This window comes from Puntigrus tetrazona, chromosome 12 (genome assembly GCF_018831695.1).
Source record: "Puntigrus tetrazona isolate hp1 chromosome 12, ASM1883169v1, whole genome shotgun sequence".
NCBI classification, from domain to species: Eukaryota; Metazoa; Chordata; class Actinopteri; order Cypriniformes; family Cyprinidae; genus Puntigrus; species Puntigrus tetrazona.
In genome coordinates this window covers 3,730,573-3,753,461 of record NC_056710.1, presented here as the reverse complement: position 1 = coordinate 3,753,461, position 22,889 = coordinate 3,730,573, and the positions used below count along the sequence as shown (strand labels likewise).

The 22,889-nt window shown below is 36.1% G+C and overlaps 2 protein-coding genes across 2 annotated transcripts; both read right to left on the bottom strand.

Moving 5' to 3' along the window:
* Nucleotides 1-33: 33 nt before the first annotated feature.
* get4 (guided entry of tail-anchored proteins factor 4) lies at nucleotides 34-10,186 on the bottom strand. The gene is made up of 9 exons (XM_043253916.1): nucleotides 10,020-10,186; nucleotides 8,641-8,719; nucleotides 8,419-8,500; nucleotides 7,250-7,399; nucleotides 7,024-7,162; nucleotides 3,063-3,203; nucleotides 2,188-2,263; nucleotides 1,693-1,765; nucleotides 34-804 (listed from the first exon to the last, which is right to left on the bottom strand). The coding sequence occupies exons 1-9, from the start codon at nucleotides 10,157-10,159 to the stop codon at nucleotides 716-718; spliced, it is 969 nt and encodes a 322-aa protein (XP_043109851.1). The 5' UTR covers nucleotides 10,160-10,186; the 3' UTR covers nucleotides 34-715.
* Nucleotides 10,187-10,576: 390 nt separating this feature from the next.
* zgc:174164 (uncharacterized protein LOC570656 homolog) lies at nucleotides 10,577-21,958 on the bottom strand. Its single transcript, XM_043253068.1, has 22 exons — nucleotides 21,821-21,958; nucleotides 21,214-21,323; nucleotides 21,053-21,129; nucleotides 20,901-20,976; nucleotides 20,657-20,733; nucleotides 19,331-19,514; nucleotides 19,181-19,243; nucleotides 19,040-19,111; nucleotides 18,723-18,892; nucleotides 17,444-17,534; nucleotides 16,984-17,108; nucleotides 15,853-16,024; nucleotides 15,470-15,559; nucleotides 14,729-14,924; nucleotides 14,434-14,539; nucleotides 13,052-13,235; nucleotides 12,641-12,727; nucleotides 12,379-12,484; nucleotides 12,138-12,279; nucleotides 11,626-11,716; nucleotides 11,275-11,321; nucleotides 10,577-11,185 (listed from the first exon to the last, which is right to left on the bottom strand). The coding sequence occupies exons 1-22, from the start codon at nucleotides 21,876-21,878 to the stop codon at nucleotides 11,128-11,130; spliced, it is 2,382 nt and encodes a 793-aa protein (XP_043109003.1). The 5' UTR covers nucleotides 21,879-21,958; the 3' UTR covers nucleotides 10,577-11,127.
* Nucleotides 21,959-22,889: the final 931 nt, after the last annotated feature.

Here is a 22,889-nt window from a genome sequence, read left to right as displayed (position 1 = left end):
TTAAGACCTACAGCAATAAAAACAGGACGCGTCTTTTTGTTACATCCATTTTCTATTGTTTTATTACGTTCAATCACACCTCAGCAGAGAATGAAGTGGCCCCCTGGTGGCCGAGACATTTATAACGGCACATTCACACTCCGATCAACACGAACATGCATTCATCTACCCGCTCGCGCACATTTGTAAGATCTACGCTTTTCTCATTCTCACACATACATGTAACAGAAGTGGTGAAATGTCCTGTCAGGGACACCGAAATAGCCGTGTGGACACACAAAACCAAGCCTTGTTTTGATTGAGCTATCATACTGTAGAATTTATCAAAGTATATTAGAATGGATTATAAGTTAAGAGCAATTTAATTACTTTTATTAATACAACGAGCGACTGCCACCCTTGATGGCAGGACAGGAAAGTCCCTCTCACAAACGAGGGTCCCTGACACCGACAGCTCAGTGGAACTACAAATGGAGGGCGTCACAATTACGTCTGAAGTGCGTCTGTTTTCTGCTCTTTTGCGAATTTTGTTCAACAGTCCGGGAGGTTTGATATTGTTGCACCTTCATTCTTTAAAAACTATACACAGAACAAAGTCCAACAATAACAGGAAAGAGTTAGTTATTGAAAAAGAGCGCCTGAACGGATGCGTGATTGGTCACTGTTCACGTCAGTGAATGGTTTGGTATGGGGCTGGTTTACGGTGTCGGATGTTTCAGTCCAGCTCGATTGGGCTGCTGTCCTCCTGAGCTTCCTCGCCCTCTTCGTCCTCACCTGAGCCCATTAGACTATTCAATAGGTTTCCTATTACAAAAGAAAGCAAATCAGAATCGTACGTATCCTAATATAGATCATCAAAAAGAAATACGAACGAAAACTGATTTTAACTGCCATACAACTCCAAAACAAAAAACAAAAAGTGAAATGTAAAAGAAGTCAATTCGTGTATCATTCGTTTATTAAGTTTTTGGGGTAATATTGAAAGTACAAAAAAAAAAATCATTCTAAAACACGTTTTGTGTTGAATAAAGAGCTTGAATATTCGATGTCTACACGTGGGCATGAAATAAACTAAAGATTAAAACGTGTCCTCGTCGGTTCTTCCGCATCGGTACAGTAAAATGTCCCCTTTTATTCTATCTGTATTCCAAATAAGTGTCTAGTTTTCGATTTCAAAATTTTATTTTTCCCCCAAATCTATACCACTTTTATTTTACAATAAACTGTTTTTTTAAAGCAGCTTTACAGAAAATCATGTTAAAGTTCATCATATCTTGACACGTTACAGTCAGCACATTAATGCTGCATAATAATACGGTTTATATTTTGCGAGGATTCAAATAATTATATACTTTACTGCATGTATGCAGATAAAGCAGGTTTTAATCTAATCGCTGGATGAACATATAGCTTACATTTTTCAGTAATCTAACAGTCAAGCAGATTGCTATACAATATGCTATACAGTACAAGTTTGGATATAAATACTGTATAGAAGTTTAATTATTCGTTATTAATTAATAAATTGTTAATTCAGTTATTAAGTCAAAATATGGAGTGATGTGAAAACTGTGGGGGTTTGGTGTGGCACCAAGCCTTGGTGATGTGCATCACTGACTGTCATTAATAGCTTTAGCATGTAATATGAATCATAACCAGTAGTCACAAAAATTTCTTTGGGAAGTTTCTTACCTAGCAAACCACCATATGATGATGTCTGTTTAGGTGGCACTCCAAAAAACAGTTGTCCTATTCTATCCAGATACTGAGGTCAAGAGAAGAACACACTGCATGTTATACATAAAGTCCAAAAGTCTAATCTCACACCACATACATAATAATCTCTAAATGATGCCTGTAACATTTAACATGTTTTACTGCGTGTATCCGTATTTATGGAACTGGCAACACTTTATTTTAAGGTCTCCTTGTTACACGTTAAATGTAATGATCAAACCTTATAGCAAGTACATGTAGTTAATTAACATTACTCAGTACTTTAATATATAATTACATTGTAATAAGAATACAGACAAGTATGTATGTATTCTTATTACATCAGCTTAGCATTTAGTCATTTATTGTGCAGACGCTGATGTAACTGTCCTATTATTGTCCTTCTGTCTCTAGAAAGGCAAAAAAAACATGTTTGTGGTATGTTTAAGAGCATTACTATTACTAACTCACCTCATTGTACATAGGGTCTCTCTTCAGTGATGGCTGATACTGCTCACATAACACTGTGAAGACCGTCAACTTCCCACTGGAAAAAAAAAACACAACGATCCAGATGTTAACCGCTTTGCTTCTTAAACACTGATGGATAAGATATATTAAAAATATCAGAGCTATTCAGTCTAGAGCACGTCTCTTTAACTCCAGTCCTAGTGTCCGGAAGACTTTAAAAACACAAGTGTCTGTAATTTACAAATTATTCCAAACATATTTAACAGCTTGTTTACTTATGCTTGGTTAGAGTTCGAGATATTTAGCAGGACAACGGCCCTCCAGGACTGGATTTGAAGAACTCTGGTCTACTGCGTTTATACAGTAAAAGATGAAGATGAAGAGAAGGAGAGAAACATCAAATTATAAACGCTGTTGTGGAGAAAAGTCATGGAATGCTGTCAAAAGATCACAAGATTGCATTGTTTTTTTCCCCCTCACGTTACAAAAGCTCTTAGTAAGACTAAAATAACAGATATCAAACAACGCTATTCTTACTCCTGCATAAAAATAGAGCAACCGACCAGAAAATGTCCACTCGATCTGTCAACGTGGTTATTTGTAGAATTCTGTCACGGAACTTTAGAATATAGAGCAGGGGTTCTCAACTCTAGGTCCGTTTAGCGTCAGTCATAATGAAACGCCTAAACCAGCTAATCTTCAAGATGACTAGAACGTTACAGGCAGACGGGTTTTGATCGAGGTTGGAACAAGAAAGAGGACCTTGAGAGCTGAGCTGAGAATATGGGGCGATCAAAAAAAAACTGAATGCTCTGTATTAGACAGAAACGGCCTGATGCTGACGTGCAGAGAATGAATAAAAAACAGTATCTCACCCATCCACAGCCAGCAGGAGGAACCACAGGAAGTTCAGCAGAGGCTGCACATACGGAGGACCCTTCTCTATAGACGGGTGCTTCTGTGTGTATGTGGTGAACACCACCAACGCGCTCGTCTTATTTTTTAGACAAAGGAACCTGCAGTCAAGAAAAGATACTGAGATGCATCCAATCACAAATTTACTGAATATGAGGAGATCAGTTTAAACCATTGCATTTTAACCCATTAAAAAAAAGCAAAAGTAGACATAATAAAAGCGGTCCATATGACTTATGTGCACTATTTTATAATTCTTCTGAATGCTATTTGGAAAACAAGCTTGACGTGTGAAACAGATCCAAACTCGAATTGGTTTTCACTTTTGGTTTACTTCACATTGTGTCAGTAGCTTTTAAACCACTGCGGCTGCTTCTCCAATGGAAGGCCGCATGTGTTAGCCTAGTCATCAAATGTTGCTTGAGGCCATCCCCAGTCGGAGGAATCCTTAGAAGGCAGTCTTTGTTTTGCATCTTTCATTCGGCTGAATTTGAAGAATGCATGGGATGTACACTTTTCTACCTTTCAATCACCCACAATCCACCCACATTCCAATTCATGAAAATAAACTGATGAAAAAACGAGTAAGACAAAAACTGTTCTTTTTGGACTTGAAAGAATAAATTCTATTATTGGTTTTGGTTTCGGCTTATTTGCTGATGATGTAAGCATCTGAAATGTAGAAGGATGTGATTCATTGAAAGCCAACAGATAGCCAAATAATATAAAGACTTATATAAATAATTATAAAATAATATTTAAAAAAATTATGTTTTTTTAGTATTTTGTGCCAAGACGCTGAGTTCAGGAAAAGTATGTGACGAAAAAAGTAAACACTGTCTCATTAAAGCCAAGGAGGACTGAACTAGAAAGGACATGGCCTCGGTAGGATGCAGCCTTCTGTTTGAGCTGTAGCCAGTGGTGTTCAAGAGTGCCTAACGATTTCATTCCATCTGAAGAAGAAGCCCAAAGTCTAAGAACATAGCAAATCTGCCGAGAAGACTTACTGACAAAAGCAAATGGCCTCCAAAAGCACATTGCCTCAAACAGACATTTTATGTAAGGGTCCCCTCAAGCTGTCCAATGGGCATTAAAGCAGAGTGTTCTCCCTGGGCTACAAAGCCTCTCTGACTGTCTTCACTGCAAAGACATGAGCCTCAGGATGCTGCACTTTAGGGTTGCCTTCAATTTGAGGGATGTTTCTCAATTTCTTGTGCTCCCCCGTTTCTTTGCCATGAAAGCAGCAGCAGCAGAAGAGCCTTTCAGCAACAAGCTCTTTCGTTGCAAAATTCACCTTGTATTTAAGCTGCATCTAGCCCTCAAACACTTTCAAAAAGTGAAACATATTATATTGAAGAACTCAAAGACAATAGGAGCTTTTGCACCAGGTAGTTATAGGAACTTAGTTATAGGAACTAATAAATGTTCCCCAGGGCCATTTTACATTTAAACCATTAATAGCAATGCCATTTAAGTGCAGAATGAAACTCCTGTACAGTTTCTAAACTGGGAAATTCGAGGATGGCACTGCATCACGTCTGTAAACATAAAGAAGCTGTCCCGGCAAGTACAGGCTATGGCCTCACCCCGCTGAGGACAAAACAATTTGAACGGAGCATAGTTTGCTTTTTGGGTTAAAAGAATTAAGATAAAACAATAATACTAATTTGCAGAGTTTGATGAGATATGAGCTGACTGATCGTTCGATTTAATCACCATTGGTAGGGCAATTAATTGTAATGCTATTTTCCTCAGTTGGTCAGACCAAAGCATGGCATTACTTGTTCAGATGACAGTATCCAGTGAAAATTCTTATTTGAGTCATATATTCCAAGACGTAGTTTAGAATAAACTAAGTACTGGCGCACAACCCACGCATGGGATATAATTCCGCAATGAACTGCAATACTAAGTTTTCAAGCATAGACGGCAACTAAGAGGCAAAACGTACAGACTGCAGCTTTAATATGCAGGTGCTTTAGGTTACCTCTGCCCGTTTGGGGTTTAAGCCAGGTGACTTCGGAATCATTTTAAAACCAAGACAATTGATGGACCTAAAGTGTGCTGAAAGTGCTCTCAAAAGGCCAGCTGAAGAGTCTTTACACATATTGTGCCTACTGTATTTCTATGTTCATCACTATCGCCAGAATATGCTTTCCAAGCAGAGTTTTGGGGGTCACACTTTGGGTTTCCTGTATCGAAACAAAGGTTTGTATTCTTGGTTTTGGATGCTATTTCGTTGGCTTATTATCCTCAAGACTTTCACTGCAAATTCTACCAGAGAAATGGCTTCATCCTCAGAGTGAGCAAATGTTGCGTCCATCTAGGGCATTTGCATGATGATAAGATAGCCAGGCCAGTTCTGTACTATAAGGTGGTATGATTATACACTTTTCCCCAGAGAGTCAGTTATTGGTGCAGTTTTAAGTGATTGAAAGGGAATGAGACATTGCGTACAAACTTCTAAGATTTACTTGCCTTCAGTAAAAAAAGATTCAGAGAAACTGGTGAACATCACCGCTTTATATATGCAGAAAGCCCGCCATCAATTATGTGTACTTTAACTCCACTGGCCAGTGTTTTACTCTGAAGTTAGAGATGCATGATTATTTAATTGTGATTGGGGAAAAAGCTACATTTTGTGTGCAGCTTGTCAGTAAAACACGGTTCTGCTATCAGTAGTAAAATCACCATCTATATGTCAGAAGGCCTGAAACTCCAAACATGCCCCGCAGAAGAAAAGCAATGCGCATAGATCCGGGAAATCCCATATAGCAGTAGCTGAATAAACAGAAGATTGAACTTCATTCAGTGCGTGAAAAAAATCCATCGAAGCTCACATGGCATTCAACAAGCAAACCAATAAACAAACAAGGATTTTACTTCAAACGCTCAACGAACGTTATGAAGCGAGTCTGGAGTAAAAACAAGTTATTAAGCGTTATCTTTTAGACAAGAGGTTCAAAGACGCTTCTCATGTTTGGAAAGATGTTTGTAGCGAGTTTATTACATTTAGTAATAAAGCATTAACTACTGATCAGAAACAGAAAACATGTACATAACCGCTATTGTGATTTAAAAAAAAAAATCACCTAAATCAAATTTAATCATGATTTCGTTTTGATTTCGATTAATTGTGCAGCTCTAACCAAAGTTAATTAAGAGGGCTTTGGTATTTTTGGAGAAAGGTGTTTTGACGTAGTACCTTGGTAGGTGTTTATCGCTATGTATATCTGTAGCAAAAGGTTTTAATAAACGCTGTTTGTGGAGGGATCTCCGTATACGTGCCTTAGTTCAAATGGCTCTTTAGGAGAGAAATAAACATGAATGAACGTCTCATGCCACGCAATCACTCAATCGGCGTTTCAGCTGCGGAAAGACGTCAATAAACAACACCTTGTAAACAAAACGTCACGCAATATTTCATTTACCTTAGCAAGTCATCGGTGTCTAGATAAAGCATTTTGCTAAATATGAGGCTACATACTAATCATATTTTACTTCACCTGTTAGTGATCTAGGTCTAGTTTAGAGCATAGGTTTTTATAATTAAAACTTTAATTTCAATTTAATTTATTTAAAGAAAGACATTTGCTCAAACCACTGTTTAATTAAAAAAAGAAGAAGAAAGAATTCATTTTATGCTTCGTTTTTCCACCCTGCTGTTCCAAAACCATACCGAACAGTGATGTCAAAACCGAGGTACAAATCAAATTAGATTTGGAAGACATAAAATATATCGCGTAAGTGCATTTTCTTTTCTAGTTTGAAGCTAGACGGCACCAGTCCCGATCCACTTCTGTACACTGGCCTATACATTCTTTTCTTACATTTCTGCCTTTGCATTTTGCAACAGAAACAGTCAAACCGGTTTGAAACTGCTTTGTGGTGTACAAATATTAAAGGTATTTTCGAACTCACTGTAAGACAGCCTGCGCTACAAACATGTCCACTTCCCCGTGAAATCCTCGCGCTGATGAATACTCCACCAACATCTGTGCACAGCCCTCTCCATCAGATGAGTGGAGGAAATGATAGCGTGATTCACTGTAGTTTTGCTCTAAAATGCAAACAAATGGCGTGGGTTAATCATTCCCAAAATAGCCGACTCTTCCTTGAATGATTATTATCGTCATGTCTGTTGTACCTTTCCACAATGTGAGCGCCAGCAGCTGGTGTAGTTTGGGGTGGCCCAACTTCCCCGACCCTCCCGATGACCACTTAATCGCTCTGGAGACGAACGCCACCCGCTCTGGTGAATTTGGGTCCATCAGGCTGAAGAGTTTAGCCAAATGCTCTAGAAAGAACATTAAGAATGTTAATTACACAACTTAAAAGGCGATCGTGCAATTGCTGTAGACTCTAGGTTTTGTAGATTGTGTCGGGTTGTGCAAAGTTGAATATTTGTTATACGCTTTATTGTGTTATGGAGTTAACCGATATTGTCAATGTAATATGAAATGTTCTTCTCGTTTGTGACCCTGAACCACATCAGGGTCAATCTTTCAAAATTGAGATTCTTACATAATCGTAAATTGAATTAATCAGCTTTCTATTGATGTTTTGTTTGTTAGAATTGGACAATATTTGATGACTAAATTGAATATCTGGAATTTGAGGGTGCAAATCTAAATACAAATAAAATTCTTAGCAACGCATATTCCTAATCAAAAATTAAGTTTGTATACATTTACAGTGGGAAATGTACAAATAGCTTCATGGAACATGGTCTTTACTTAATGTCCTAATGATTTTTGGAATAAAAGAAAAATCAATCATTTTGTATTATAATTAATAATTAACGCATTTTTGTCTATTGCTATAAATATACCCCAGTGACTTGGTTTTGTGGTCCAGGGTCACATTTTCGCCAATAAAATTTCCAGTTGACTTTCAATAATTGATGAGTATTAACATGTAATATTAAAAGGAGTATTAAAAAGACTATTAAGACTGGACTAAATGTCAGTAGCAAAGTTTCTGTTTAGTATATGATTATTTTAAAACACTATATATATATATATATATATATATATATATATATATATATATATATATATATATATATATATATATATATATATTAATTAGTCTTAGTTATATTGCAAAGCTAATGCATTTGACGACAGTACATGCGATACATATTGGCTAATAATATTTACACACTTGTTTTAGCTTTAAAAAATGAATAAACCTTCTGAATATTTTGCTCTAACTACAGATGACGTTAAATATAATCATCCCTCTAGCTGTTCGCAAAATGAATACCAATCACCAGCACAACAACCTTAATAATTTAATGTTCGATAAACTCACCTAGTGTCTCATCATCTACTTTGGCCCCAGATTTCTCCAGGGACTCTAGTACCAGCATGGACAGATCCGCAGCACTGTTTTGCTGTTTAGAAAACAAACAGAAATCATACAGAGTGAAAAAAGTGGACTAATTGTTAACCATTCACAACTGACCTTTTGAGAGATTTCACAACATGGTAAAAAAGTCTCTCACCTGAAACTGTTAACAGGAGGGACACATACCTGATTATAACTAAAGAAAAGCAACGCTCCGTTGTACATCAACTCTCTGGCCTCTGCATGCTTCGCTTGTGACATGTACCTGCAACCAAAGCAACACGGTGTTAACACAGCGTTATTTGTGGCTGAGATAGAGCTTAAACCATCCTCGTGGGTTGGTCTAAGCCAAAAAAAAAGTGTCCATGAAAACATACAAATATAATAAAAATACACATTTTTTTTTTTATTATTATTTCAATACCCATGTATCAAGCTCTATATTTGTCCTATAAATATTGTGAACGATCTGTTAAAATCCAAAAACATTTTCTTTGAAAAACATGTGACTGTGCACATTGTAACTTTTCATGTATTTAAAATATTTCGATTTTCAAATTAAAAAGTAACATTTTTATAACAACATTTATTTTTAACACATTTTACAACCTGAACTAACCTTGCCATTAAAGGCTACATTCAGACTTGAGTTTGACATTCATAAGGGTTCCTTTTTTCTGCATGTTCCTTCATGTAGATCTCACCTTATTACTTATCAAATATTAATAAGCAGTTAGCCTATTTTTACCCACTGAAAAGGCAATAAAACATTATATCTCAATACTATTTTTTTCTTCGTTTAATGAGTCTTTTTCATTATGATGTTAGTACATGTACAGTTGCATCACTCTGACATTAACTTGCAATCTGAGCTGATACTGGTGATGTTGCTCGTCTCAGCACAATAAGTAAAAGACGTTTGGCCATCAAATACAAACTAATGCTGCCTGTATATGCCATCTTAAAAGCTGCCTTTGTAGGTTGAAATCATGATGGCCCACTAGAAAGCCTATGATGCTCAAAATGCTGCTCACTAAACAGCAGGTCAACCAAAGGAAGAATGAATGGCAGGTGTGGTTTTCTGAAATAATTTTAGTTTTGCCTTTAAATACATTTGTATGAATTCATCGGAAGATTTAAGAGATATTTTAAACTTAAAAAGGTAAAAAATTTCCCAATTCTGTTGGTTTACAAACACTGTTTTTAAAATGATTACATTCTGAGAAATGGACGGATTTATCTCATTGTCGTATTATTTAACATTGTTTTTTTGAAAAGTATTATTAGATTACAACACAATTGACAGTTTAATTAACCGGTCCAATAGATAATCAACCTTGTTCTTCAGATTAGCATGTAGCTACATAGCTCACGCTGATATTATGACATAAACGACGTCGAGGTTAGCCAATCAGAGATGAGATGTGACTCAAGGGGCGGGTGAGAATGAGCGGTTGGCCAATCAGCACACCCGAGGAACGTGCTCGGTTGACAACAAGAAAGATCTGGAAGCGACAGGGCCCCTGCCAGTCATTACTACACTTGTAATAAACGCTAAAGCTCACCTGAAGAATAATGTCCGGTACATCTGATGAGCCTCATAATAATCCCCTCTCTCCACACTGGCTCTCAGTTTGCCCTCCACTCGCTGTACTCCTCCGCGGTTCCTCGCGCTGGAGCTCTTCAGAGACTCCTGCTCCGACATGACTGCTCCGACCAACCAAACGCGATTTCTGAGCCTTCAGGCTCGCCGTACAATGACCTATATGCCATCCACAGACGGACAAATAGATACTATTTATATATATATATATATATATATATATATATATTTATTTCGTTTTAATCATCACACACATGTAAAATACAACTTTTGACACGATGGAGAGAAACACAAAAATAAAAATTTAATTATAAGTAAATTATGGCTGAGACATACAGTATTATTTTTAGTGATCTATGAGGCAGTTAATCAATCAATAAATCAGAGACTCAAAAATAAACAAGTACCTCCAGGCAGACAATGCAGCAGAAATATAATCAGAAAAATAGGTAAATGAACTTTCAAAGAATCCAGAAAATTTCTCATACCTGAGGTATTGAAGTAAGCAAGACCAAGCGCGATAGTTTAACAGTTTAATATAGAACATACTTTATTATTTTCATTTTGACATTCATGGTGCATATAAAATAGAGATTTTGTGGGTAAAATTACAAATTTTACAACTGTATTAAAAGAGCTAACTAACAGAACATCATTCTTTTAAAAAAGGCAGTAAACGTGGATTCAGAAAATGACCAAATAGGCAAAATCTTTAACAAATTTCTAGTTTGCTGTACTGGATGAAGCACTGAACTCAACTCAGGATTACAGTGCATCTTAATCCAGGTAAATACATTCTTCCCCCAAAAGGTAATAAATATGAACAACAATCATGTGTTTTCAGAGGTCATACTGTCAGAGATACATTTCCGTAAACATTGTTTTAAATAATTATAATCAACATACACTTTTTACAGACCAATTCAGAACAGCACAAGTCCTTCATCTTGTTTTAAATTCTAGAAAAGGTGATGACAATTCAGAGCAGGTTTGCTGAAGAATTCTTTGGAAAAGTGGGTCAAGTAAGAATACAATACAAAAAGCAACAACTCTGCAACATCGAGCCTTCTTCATACTGGTACTTGGGTCTGTCTTGGTGGGATTGGTCTGGGGACTCCTGGCCCTTGTCTGTGAGATTGAGAAGCAGAGTTATGATAAATATATCAATAGGAAGCACAGAAAACGTATGCTTGGTTTGATATTTTTAGTGGTATTACCTTGGTTGTGTTACTGAGGTATCCACTATATTTGCTGGTTTAGGTGGCTGTAAGAAACAAATTAAATGATCAAAGTTACTATAAAGATGATCAGCAGAAGACATACAGTAGTAGAATCGTGAAAGTCAAAGCAAGATATTATGAATTTGTCAATAGTCTCTGGTACATGTCTATATTATCTGCACACACAAAGAATAGAAACGCTTAAAATATCAAACTAAGACTAATACATAAAAACGATTATAAATGCTATATAGACAAAAAAAAGGATATTATGAAAACGTCTATTTCAAAATATTAACAAAAAATACTATAGAATATCAAAGAGAGTAAAATAGCAATGGTTTGAACCTCTGTCCTTGACTGTGGGGTGGACGATCTTGTATTGCTGTTTGTTTGCCCAGTTGATGGACCATTTGATGGACCATTTGTTGCAGTTGACCTGTCGTAAAATATTAAACAAAATATGATTCATGTCAGAAGATTTGGCAACAGTTTTCGATAATTTTTGGGTAACACTTTACTTGAAGGGGTGTGCACAAGACTGACATTTGACTTAACCCTAACATAACCCTACCCTTACCCTAGCCCATAATAAAAGACATCTCAAATAATAAAACATCTTTGCATTAAAAATTACGTAACTGAGTGAACGACACGTAATGACAGCTGTCATAAACACGCATGTCATGTCATGATTAGTGTCCACAGAACGTACTGGTATATTCTGCTTAATATCGAAACACTGATATGCATGTAAAGCAGTCACTGTTTACTAATGAAAGAAGCGATATTAAAACATCAAAGATTGAAAGTAACACATAAGTTCCATGTCATGAAAACAAACAGCATAACTGATTGACCTTTGGCTTTTGGAAGGACGGCTCTTTCTACAACGGCTGAGACTGTCTCTTTTGAAGACGTAGAGAAAAATGATTATTAAGACCACCAAAACTGGCACCACCAGAAGAAAGAAGATCAAGAGTCCATTTCTCAGGGAGTAATCTATGAGAAAACAGTTTCAAAGGGATGATATAACCATAAAAACATGTTGGTGTGCGTTTTGTTTATTTAGAGACTGAGACTCTAAATATGTGCTTGTACCGATCTGTGCAGGGCCGCTGTTGACACTTCCTCCTCTGCCGGCTCTGTCACAGTTAGGTGGAGCCCAGCCATTATTACAATGACACTGAAACTGATCATTACATACCTATAAGAAAAACCACACCATTGAAAACCATTTAGGGCGGATGAACTGGTTATTTAGTGAAAAGTAAATAAGACTAAAAAGTATTGAAAGATTGATTCATCAGTACAGGTTATTCACATATAAACACGGATTTAAAAGTAGTTAGTAACAACTTACTCCATTACTGCTGCAGTTTCTCCGGGAGTCACATTTCTGACTCTGATCCAGAACCGATGAATTCAAACAGGTAAAGTCCAAACACGCCTGAGAGAGAAATACAGGACTAAGCTGTTTGTTTAAAGGTCATAAATTATAAAAAAAAAAAAAAATTAGAGGATAAAACTCCAACTGGTATGATCATTGTTGGTTCAAGAGTCCAAAAAAAAAAAAAAAAAAAAAGTCACTGATTGAACTTAAATGCGTGTTGGCAGTATGTGTGCACAACCATCCTATTTTTTTATTATGATAAATGATTACTTTTTCTTAAATCGAGTTTATCTCAGATTCTTGGTGGTGTGACATCACACAGGCCCAGGCGGCTACCACGATTACTGATCGACACCGGTGTCTTGTTTTGTCGATTCTAACCTTTCCAGGAGCGCATGCCGAGCCAGTCTTGACATAGGCTGGATCTGGCACGTCCGGGCCCATGCTGAAGTCAGCGTTCATGCAGGTGATTGTGTTCCCCTCTATGTTTACTACGCTCACCGTCGCTCCTGCCGGTGGGCGGTTGCTGTTGAATACACACTGGACTTTTCCACACATAGCATTTCTGTAAAAAACAGAAAAACTTCCTGACTTCCTGTCTACACACTGTCCTATTCTTACAATAAACAATCAATTTGAAGCAAATAATACATATTTGGAATACAATAATATGTCAAAATATACATAACACAGTGTCTATTTACACAAGTGTAAATAGTCCACCTTTTTGGCAGAGGCTATTTACACTATCTATACCCATTAACACAGGATTGGGCTAGCCAAAATTAAAAAAGACAATCCAGTCCAGTGGCGCAGATGGTATGTGTTATACTCTTTTTGATGTGACTAATCCACCTTCAAACCTGTTTTTTTTGCAAACAAAAATTTTTTAAAAAGTATCAGGTAGGGATAGGGTAGGTGTAGGGAGTGCTTTACTGTCTCAATGAGGTGGCATCCATTTAATAATTTTAATAAAAAGTTATTTATTATTGCATACCGTTTTATAATGTATTACAATCCTGAGGTGCAGATAATTGCCACTATTTGCAATAAGCATAAATAGCAGAAAATATATGCACTTAGTACTGTTCTTTTCACTATAACTGTTCTCACAGTTCCCAAAATTAAAAATCCATTGCTATTTGCAGTTAGTGTAAATAGCATCTAATTGGTATATTCACTTAGTGTACTTTAATACTTACACAGTGTAAATAGCCACTACATAATAATAATAATAGTTTTTTATTAAAAATAATAGTAAAATATTGTTTCATCACAGTAGCTAAAATGTAAAGTGTTGATAATCAGTGTGTAATGTATTTAAAGTAAATTTTTACATTTTAAATATGGTGGAAAATAATTGAAAACTTATATGCATATATATATATATATATATATATATATATTTATGGTACAATACTGATAAAATGCAGATAGTTGTAGTTTAATTTAACTGAAATCTCAAAACCTTTTTTCTGTATTTTTGCATTGTTGGATTGTAATAGTTATCATTGAATCAACCACCCAACTGGCAGTATTTTTTAATTGCTTTATTAGCATAGGACAGATCAGTTCTCACAGGAAGTAAAGCGGGAGAGATTGGGGGGGGCGGGATTTGTACACAGGATGCCCGTAGCTCAAAGGCGCTGTATGTCGGGCTTGCTGCCCACGAGGCTATCTGCACTTACACCAACTGATAGATTTAAATAATAATAATAAACATGCATGCTTTGACAGATAAAAAAATGAAACGAGGTACTCACTGTACTTCACAAGGTTTCGGAAAAGACCCAGAGTATCCACAGTTCCCAAACGTATTGCCAAGAGTATTAACATAATTAAAGCACTTATCGTCTGCTTTCATCGCCTCTGAACAGCCAGAGATACAGAGAAAAGAAATAAATCGCCACATGAATTCAAACATACAAAACAAGCTTTATACAAAACTTGAAACCACAGCATGTCATTTGAAGGTTGACCGCTTTCCAACAGAAGGAAAACGTATGAGATATTATCACCCAGTATAAAGAGATAAAATATTTGAACAATGAGAAGTACCTGAGCCAAAAAGCTGTTTGCACTGGTAGTCAAACGTCTGGCAACGGCCCTCAAAGCAGTAGGCTGCATTATTTGCGCACGGGAGGCCGTCCATCATGTAGAAATCTGCCGGACAGAATGGGGATGTTCCAATGCAGTACTCCGGCAGATCACACTGGTCAACAGACTGTCTGCAGGGTGTGCCGGCCACATTGATCTGCATGATAAACCAGATGTTTAATTTTTTTCACAGAGAATACATCTCAAAGTTTTGTTCATTAGCTTAAAAAATCTTGATCAACAAATGGTCCTCTGCAGTGAATGGATGCCTTTAGAATGAGAGCCCAAACAGCTGATAAAAACCATCACAATAATCAACAAGTAATCTACATGACTCCATTCCACTGGTGAGCAAGTGATGTAATGTAACTGATGTAATGACCAAAAAGAATATACTTCCTAGCCATAGCAGCATAGTAAATCACAACTTTTCGTTTTCCATCGGTCTTAGAACATGATATTACTATAGTAGAGTCATATTTTAAATAGAAAAAAATATCTTAACTCTTAATTTGTGAGCTTGATGCTACTGGTCTATTTCGATTCAGTGATCTACGATAAGCTAAAAGTGCTCCGCCAGACCCAGAGATCGGCTGAATGGATTCAAAAACGGTTAAACGTGTTTAACATCATATAAAACAATAGAATAGTTTGTATATTCTCCTTTAAATAGCTAGATCAATGTGTGTGACGGAGGCTCACCTGACAGTTTTCACAGCAGCTTCCTGTGGCACAGGCCGAGCCTTTGGTGAGGGTGCATGTAGCGGCATCACAACACTTATTATTGCACTCCTGCAGCACAACAGCAACAAGGCAAGGTTATGGTTACGGTTGATGACTGGGCCTTTAACATGCAATAGTTGTAGCATTAAAACACACACATAAAAAGACTTGTGTGGCTACAACTTCATAAACTCATACTGGAGAAAAAAAAGAAAAGAATTGGAAATAAAATTGCTTGCAACTCACAATATTTCTATGGAAGTAAACTATTTAAATTGAAGTTTGTACAATTGGAATGCTTCTGTGCTTTGACTGTGTACTGTTAAACAGGAAATTAAAATTTCTTGAATTTTGAAAGATACCTGTGGTGTGCCACAGTCACACTCCTCTCCATTCTCTAGAATGCCATTCCCACACCTGGGCACCGTGATGATGTTGTTTTGAGATGGTGAGTTCCTCAAACATGCCCCTCCACCTCTCTGAATCAAGCTCTCAAAGTCTTTCTCACTGCAGTCACTGAATGTAGTCGCCCCTCTGTGTTTACACCCAAACACAACATCACAGCACATCAAGGACAGCAAGAAGTTTTCTCTAATTTAGGTTAAAATTAAATGCTCTACACCCATTTTACTTTCACAATCACACGTCTTTCTTTTTTAAGCAAAAAATAAAGTCAAGAGGCTAGCTGGAAAGGATTGTTGTAGAAAAACACATTTTGGTCACACTTCAGTTTTGTAACCTATTCTTACTATTACTATGACGTTTGCATCGATAAACTCCTAATTTGCTGCTTATTAAAAGCAAGGTAGTTGTTAAGTTTAGGCATGGGATTAGAACAGGGGATCTAAAACACAGCAGCTAGCTAATAGTGAGAATTGGTCTCTACATGTGTAACCAAATTTTCATGAGAGATTAGGAAGGTAAAAATATTTTCAATATCTTGGATAAATTGTGTATGCATTGTGCAGAAATGTGTAATTAGTACTGTAATTAATTAATTGAATTACTACTTTCACATTAAAGGTATATATATATATATATATATATATATATATATATATATATATATATATATATATATATATATGCGCTATTTGGTTTTATTTTTCACTACTATTGATTATAATTTGGGAAAACAACATTACATTAATTAAAAGTAAATGTATATCACAAATCACATATTAAGGATGGTCATTAGTATTTTACCTTTTAACAATTGTTACTGTTTAACAAGTTAAATGAACAATATAATTAGATATTCTATTAAAATAAAATCTTTAGGCCATCATGTGACTGTAAACTATAAAAAATACTAAACACTAAACACTTGTGTTTCACATAATAATAATAATAATAATAATAATAATAATAAATATTTAAAAAAACATACGAACATAAGATAACGTGAGGTTTGGCAAATAATGACAGAACTTCAGAATTATGTTTTAAATGTTTACAGTAGTTGCATTAATTATTAAATAGCAGCCACTAACCCGGCAGTGGGTGCCATGATGCAGTTCCCACAGTTACAGCCAGTGATGTCATGACTCATGCCCAGGTTATGGCCCAGCTCGTGGGCAATCACCGTAGAGAACGCCTGCAGATTGTTGTTGCTAAACTGTGATAATATAACAGAGAAAATTAAAAAAAGAGCATAACATTAGAGTTCATTTCTTGCATCTGTTATACGCATCTTAATGTATTAGCAAAAGATATGCAGCAGCTCAGCACAGAAAGAAACAAATACAGCCTTCATTTGGTTACATTTTAACAATTAACTGTTGCTTGTCTTCCTTCGGGCAACCAGTTCACAAACACACCTTTTCATCAATAAATCATGCAGGTTTTAGATTACTGCTTTCTGAAAACTATCAGCCCTAAAGGCCTCAGAATACTTAAGAGCGTTCAAATATAGGTCAAGTTGTATTAATATTACAGTAAAAATGTTCTGACCACATTGATTCCTCCGCCGCTGTTAGCAGAGCACACTGTCCCTACGAAGGCCATGCCGAGCACACCTCCGGTGTACGCTCCTGAACGGCCACTTTAAGAAACAAAAACACAGATCACGTTACTTACAATATACACAGGTCCCAAATCAATGACATCTGGTATCATCTGTGAGAACCAAGACAAATTCAATGCGCAATTTGGAGAATTCAGAAAGGCCAATTGCTAAAGGCCAGTCACATCAAGCAAATAGGGTATGAGGATAGAGATCTAACCATCTTAAAATAAATAAAACAATTCTAGTCTGAAAAGAACGGCACCAGTGTTGTCTATTTTCTGTTACCTCTTTCCTAATCATTCTCACCCTAGCTTCATTCAAAATCATATACTCTCTGAATAAGTGCATCTTTTGCATTACTGATATACTTAACTTACAAAGTATATTATAGTCTGAATAAAGTATGGATGTAACCTAGACTTTCAACATGCGTCACGTTGCCATGATCTGTCATGTACCTGCATGTACCTGCATCAGCTGGGTTGCTACACTGCCATTCCCAAAACCTCTCCTGTGGCTTCATTGGAGAGTAAGATTCTTGGGATGAGCAATGCAGAACCTCACTGTAAGCAATAAGTCATGTGGGTACTTTTCACCTACTTTCATGAATTCTAAGAATTCTGACATAGTGCCGTTTTCATTTACTGTTCATTTGCAACCTTTGTCACGGATCACTTGTCTACTTGCACGTATTTCCTGTATTTGGTTCCTAGTGGATGCACTGTCTGCAAGTCTGTCTTACACAATGGGGCACATTTGCAAATAAAGCTTTTCTAGATTTTTATTTATTTTATTTTTAATTTTGATTCATTACAGATAAACTTCTTCTTTTTATTATTTAAAGTCTTGTACATGCATTTACTCTTTGATTTATAAAAACAGCTTATTTTTCAATTGCGTCTAACACAGAACTGAGTATGTAACGTGCGTACACTGGATGGCACTATGGTGACGAATCTTTGAATAAATTTGTTATTTTTGATTTCTTTCTGTACAAAAAGTATTCTTGTAGCTTCACATTACGGTTGAAACACTGATGGCGGATGGAGCAATAGTGTGATGAGCCATCTTGGCCAGACATGACCTGGGCCGACCAACAGTGTGATTTTGGAGCGCGATTTCCTTTCATTTGACAGGAAACAGTCATTGCTCAAGAGCAAAAAAAATACTTTAGTGAACTATTTCTTGGACGACCAAAGCTACAGGATATGGTGAAGTACTTACACAATAAGTTGTCCCACGTCATGCCTAAGCTGAGGTAGCAGATCTGTCTTTCTCCACTGCACAAACCTGCCCAACACATCCCCAGGATTGCCATCTACACTGAAGGGATTCTCCTTTTCAAAAATCCTCAGTCCGATCAGTGCTATCCGGATATTCAGCTGTTTGTAATACTGAGGTGAACACAAAAATTGCCATGAATATTTAATTACATCAGTCTATAAATTCAATCATGATTAAAAACTGCTCTGGAATACGTTACAACGGTCTTAAAACGTTAACGGAGGTTAGGGTTGGGCTTCTGTAGCAACAATTCTTACCGTATCCAGCAAGTTAGCCAACTGGACCACCTCGTTAAGCACTGCAGTTTTATTACTGTTCTTGAAGACAAACTGAAAACAGAAACACATCTGTCAGGTCAGAGAATTCCAAAAACTACATTTCTTCTGTCTAAAACTCACCCTTTGGTTGTCCACTACTAACACCAACTCCACATATTTGGTCTGAGGCAAGTTTCGTTTTTTCTGCAGATTAAGTAGATTAAATGAAAAGTCAAATTTGTTTCGTGCAACATAAAAGCATTCGTATAAGAACGAGACATATTTCCCAACCCGTATAAACTTGGACATGTCATCGTAATGAGAGTGGTCCTCCCTGGAAGACGTTTCATTGGCCAGTCCACATACAAATGGCTCTGACTGACTGTCCTTCAACAGGAAGAGGATGTGTTCGTTGGCTTTGGAGTGCATGATGGGTTCCAGCCCATAGCTATCGTTGCCAATAAAAATGATTCCCCTGAAACAAATTTAACAGTGTTTAAAACCTTGTATTTGACCAAAAGGCCCTCAATAAACATTACAAACTAACAATACTGTAACAGGTTGATAGTACTTTTACTTGCTTATATGAAGTGCTATTATTTATACCGAGTGCAAATCATTTTAATATTTTTGTCAAAGGCTGTTTACACTATCACTATCTTATTAAGCAAAACAAACTTAGAAACCGGTCAATAAAAAACCTTCTTCTATTTTTACTTACTTTAAACAGTAAATATCTTTATTCACACTTTGTTTTACACATTATTTATTTATACAAAACAGCCTTTCTGTCTATATTTAATACTTTACAATTCCTCTGGATTATAATAAGCACATACAGTAATTATGCAGGATTAAATAAACTGCAATGATTTTTTTTAAATTGCAATGATCACAAGCTAAAATTTTCTTACTAGTTTACACACTGTCGAAGTACGCTTACTCTGTTATTTGTTTAGATTGTTAAAATTCAATTCATTTTAATTTCATTAACCACCTACACACAAAACATCTTTGTTTTAATAGGTCAGATGATCGTATTGAAATAATTGAAATGGAAAATAATTGAAATAATTTAATAAGAATAAAAGCATCAATATTTAATAGAGGTCATTTTTAACTTAGAAGCGCAAAACAAATAAAGCAATATAGCAATATAGTCTAGTGTTAATGTTTGAGAAAAGCTTTTAGAAAAGATTTTAGGTTATGCACAAGAATCAACACAAAGCATCACAAAATCTGCTTCTTTGTAGAGGCAGACAGATTGTTAGATGCATTATAAAAAAGAACTGAAAAGACCCCTGCTTTCAGTATGCAAAAATATTTAATATGCAGGTATATGCGTTTCATAATGTTTGTCTGTTTGACTGTCGCGTTAATTTTTAGCTTGAACTATTAAAAAGTCTGACCGCTGTCAGACAAAGAGAGTGTTTTTTGTGAGTTATACGTGCAAATACTGTGGAGAAGAAAAGCAAAAATTGTGTGTGAATTATGATACAGAGCTGCCATGCTAGCACAGCAATAACTTTCAATAGTTTAAATAGTTTCAAAACAAAATGATGGCACCCAGATAACAAGTAAGCCTGCATTTTAGACAGTGAAAGTGTAAGTGCTTACCTGAGACCTTCACATGTGCTAAGAGCTACGAGGGAGTCTTCATAACCCTCCACGTGTCCTTGATAATAACATAGTTCCTGGAACAAAAACACCAGCACGGGTACAGCTCGTTTTCCAATACTATGTCAAGGTTAACCTTTTGTTTAATGATTTTCCACATGACTAATTGCTCTCAAGGCTAGATGTCCACTGACTATTGTATTTTTAACGTCTAAGCTCTGACACAAAAATTCTCAATTCTCACCAGTTTTTCTGCACAAACTTTCTTTTCCTCCCGTACATCGTGAGACAAGACCACAAAGTCTTTCGATAAAAAGCGCCTGGGTGAAGAGATCAAATTACAATTTTCAATCCTTAAACAACAAAGAACAGAAAGAGTTTGACTGAAGTTCTTACGTGTTCTTTGTCAGGCGCAGTATACGTTCACGACCGTCAATCCTGACCGAGTATGAAATGCTATCAGCGTGTCTATCCTAAAAATCAGACAAATTATTTTCAAGCATGCGGAAAACACCATCTTTATCATACTTCCAGACACTGTTAATAGTGCTTTATACCTGTGCAGGTGTGTGTGGAGGGTCTGCGTGCCTCTTCCAGCGCTCATGAAGAAGCTGAGGTTTGACCACATCATACTTCTTCGCATATGAAGCCTGGTCTGTGCTCTGGACTGAAAGCACATACCACAATTATTTCAGCAAATAAATACTGAAAGATTTCTGAATGACTTATCTAAGAGTTTGATCATTTGCAGGAGCTAGTTTTGTTCAAATTATGTATATTGATTTTATCTTCTACATGTAAATTAACAGATACGTATATAGATATCTACGTTTATCTAGCTGTATCTATGTTTATACAGTCTTGTGATTTCATGAAGTTATTGGGCTACGATATATATATTGGTAACACTACAATCGGGCTATTATATATTGGTAACACCACTGCGATAATTACATTTTAATCTACTTTAACCTAAATAGAATAAGTTTAAAGCTGTCTATTTGGAAATAAGTTATTTTCCCAGTATGACTGATACAACAGAAATAGACGTTCAGTGTAGTTTGTTGACGGCGAAACGACGATTCTTGTACGTCTTCCCCCGCTGTTTATGAATAAAGTCATGAGTATGAAAGCTTCAAGCATAGATGGGTGAATTTGTCTTACCTGAAGAAACTGCGAAGTTTGTGATAACGAGAATAAAGAAGTAAAAGTGTCGCGTCATGATGTTTCTCAGGACTGACGCCGGATCTCAGGTGAGCGCGAGCGAAGGCGTGCACGAGCAGTCAAGCAGGTGGAACGACATTCTCTTATTTTCTTTCTGGCCTTTCTACTCTTTATTCTGAGCTATTTATAGATTTTAGATTTATAGATAAAGAGAGGGTATAGATAAGCGTATTGGCTGATTTATTAATAGACTATGCAAATGTGCTTGCAAAAGTAAGTAAATAAATAGTAGCTACATGATGCGTCGTTTTACGTTACTATGAAAATTAGGTAGTGCTAAGCTACTGCTCAAAAAGTTCAAATCAAACTGTGAAAACTGTTATAGGCCTTATACACAAAGCTAAATAATTAATAAGGCACTAAAGGGGATACCCTTAACTTTACTTTACCTATACTTTTCTTATTTCTTAAAAGACACCTCTATATTTATTTTATTTAGATTTTATTTTTCTAAAACGGCTGATGGAAACATATTTATGTTTTTATTAATTTAATTATCTTAGTGTGTGTTTGCCTACGTGTTCTTGTGCTTATTTAATGGAAAAAAAAATAAGTATTGGCTATTTATTGACACAACAATGACACATCCTGTTTATTCCACCAGGGTGCGCTCAAATAATGACAGTATCAGAAACTAGAAAGAAAGCTGCCAGAACTTAAAACAATTGTGAAGTTTTATACTCTCCTCCCCCGGCATCTCTTTTGTTTGTTGTACCCCCTCTTTTCCTATTTTTTAATGTTGATTTTCTTGATGACATATATGTATTGGGGGGAAGTAAACTGTAATTTACTTATTTGCTTATTTACTCTTTTTTATTTTTATTTTTACTGAACTGGGTAAAACAGAGTCATAAACATAACGTTAGTTATGTTTATTCTGTTTGTATAAGTGCTAAGGCACTGATGCTTGTCTCAAAGTAGAATGTTACCTGAAGCAAAGAGTATTGCCTAAAGCTACTGGAGGACTATACTATACTATACTATACTATACTATACTGCAGTTTTATTC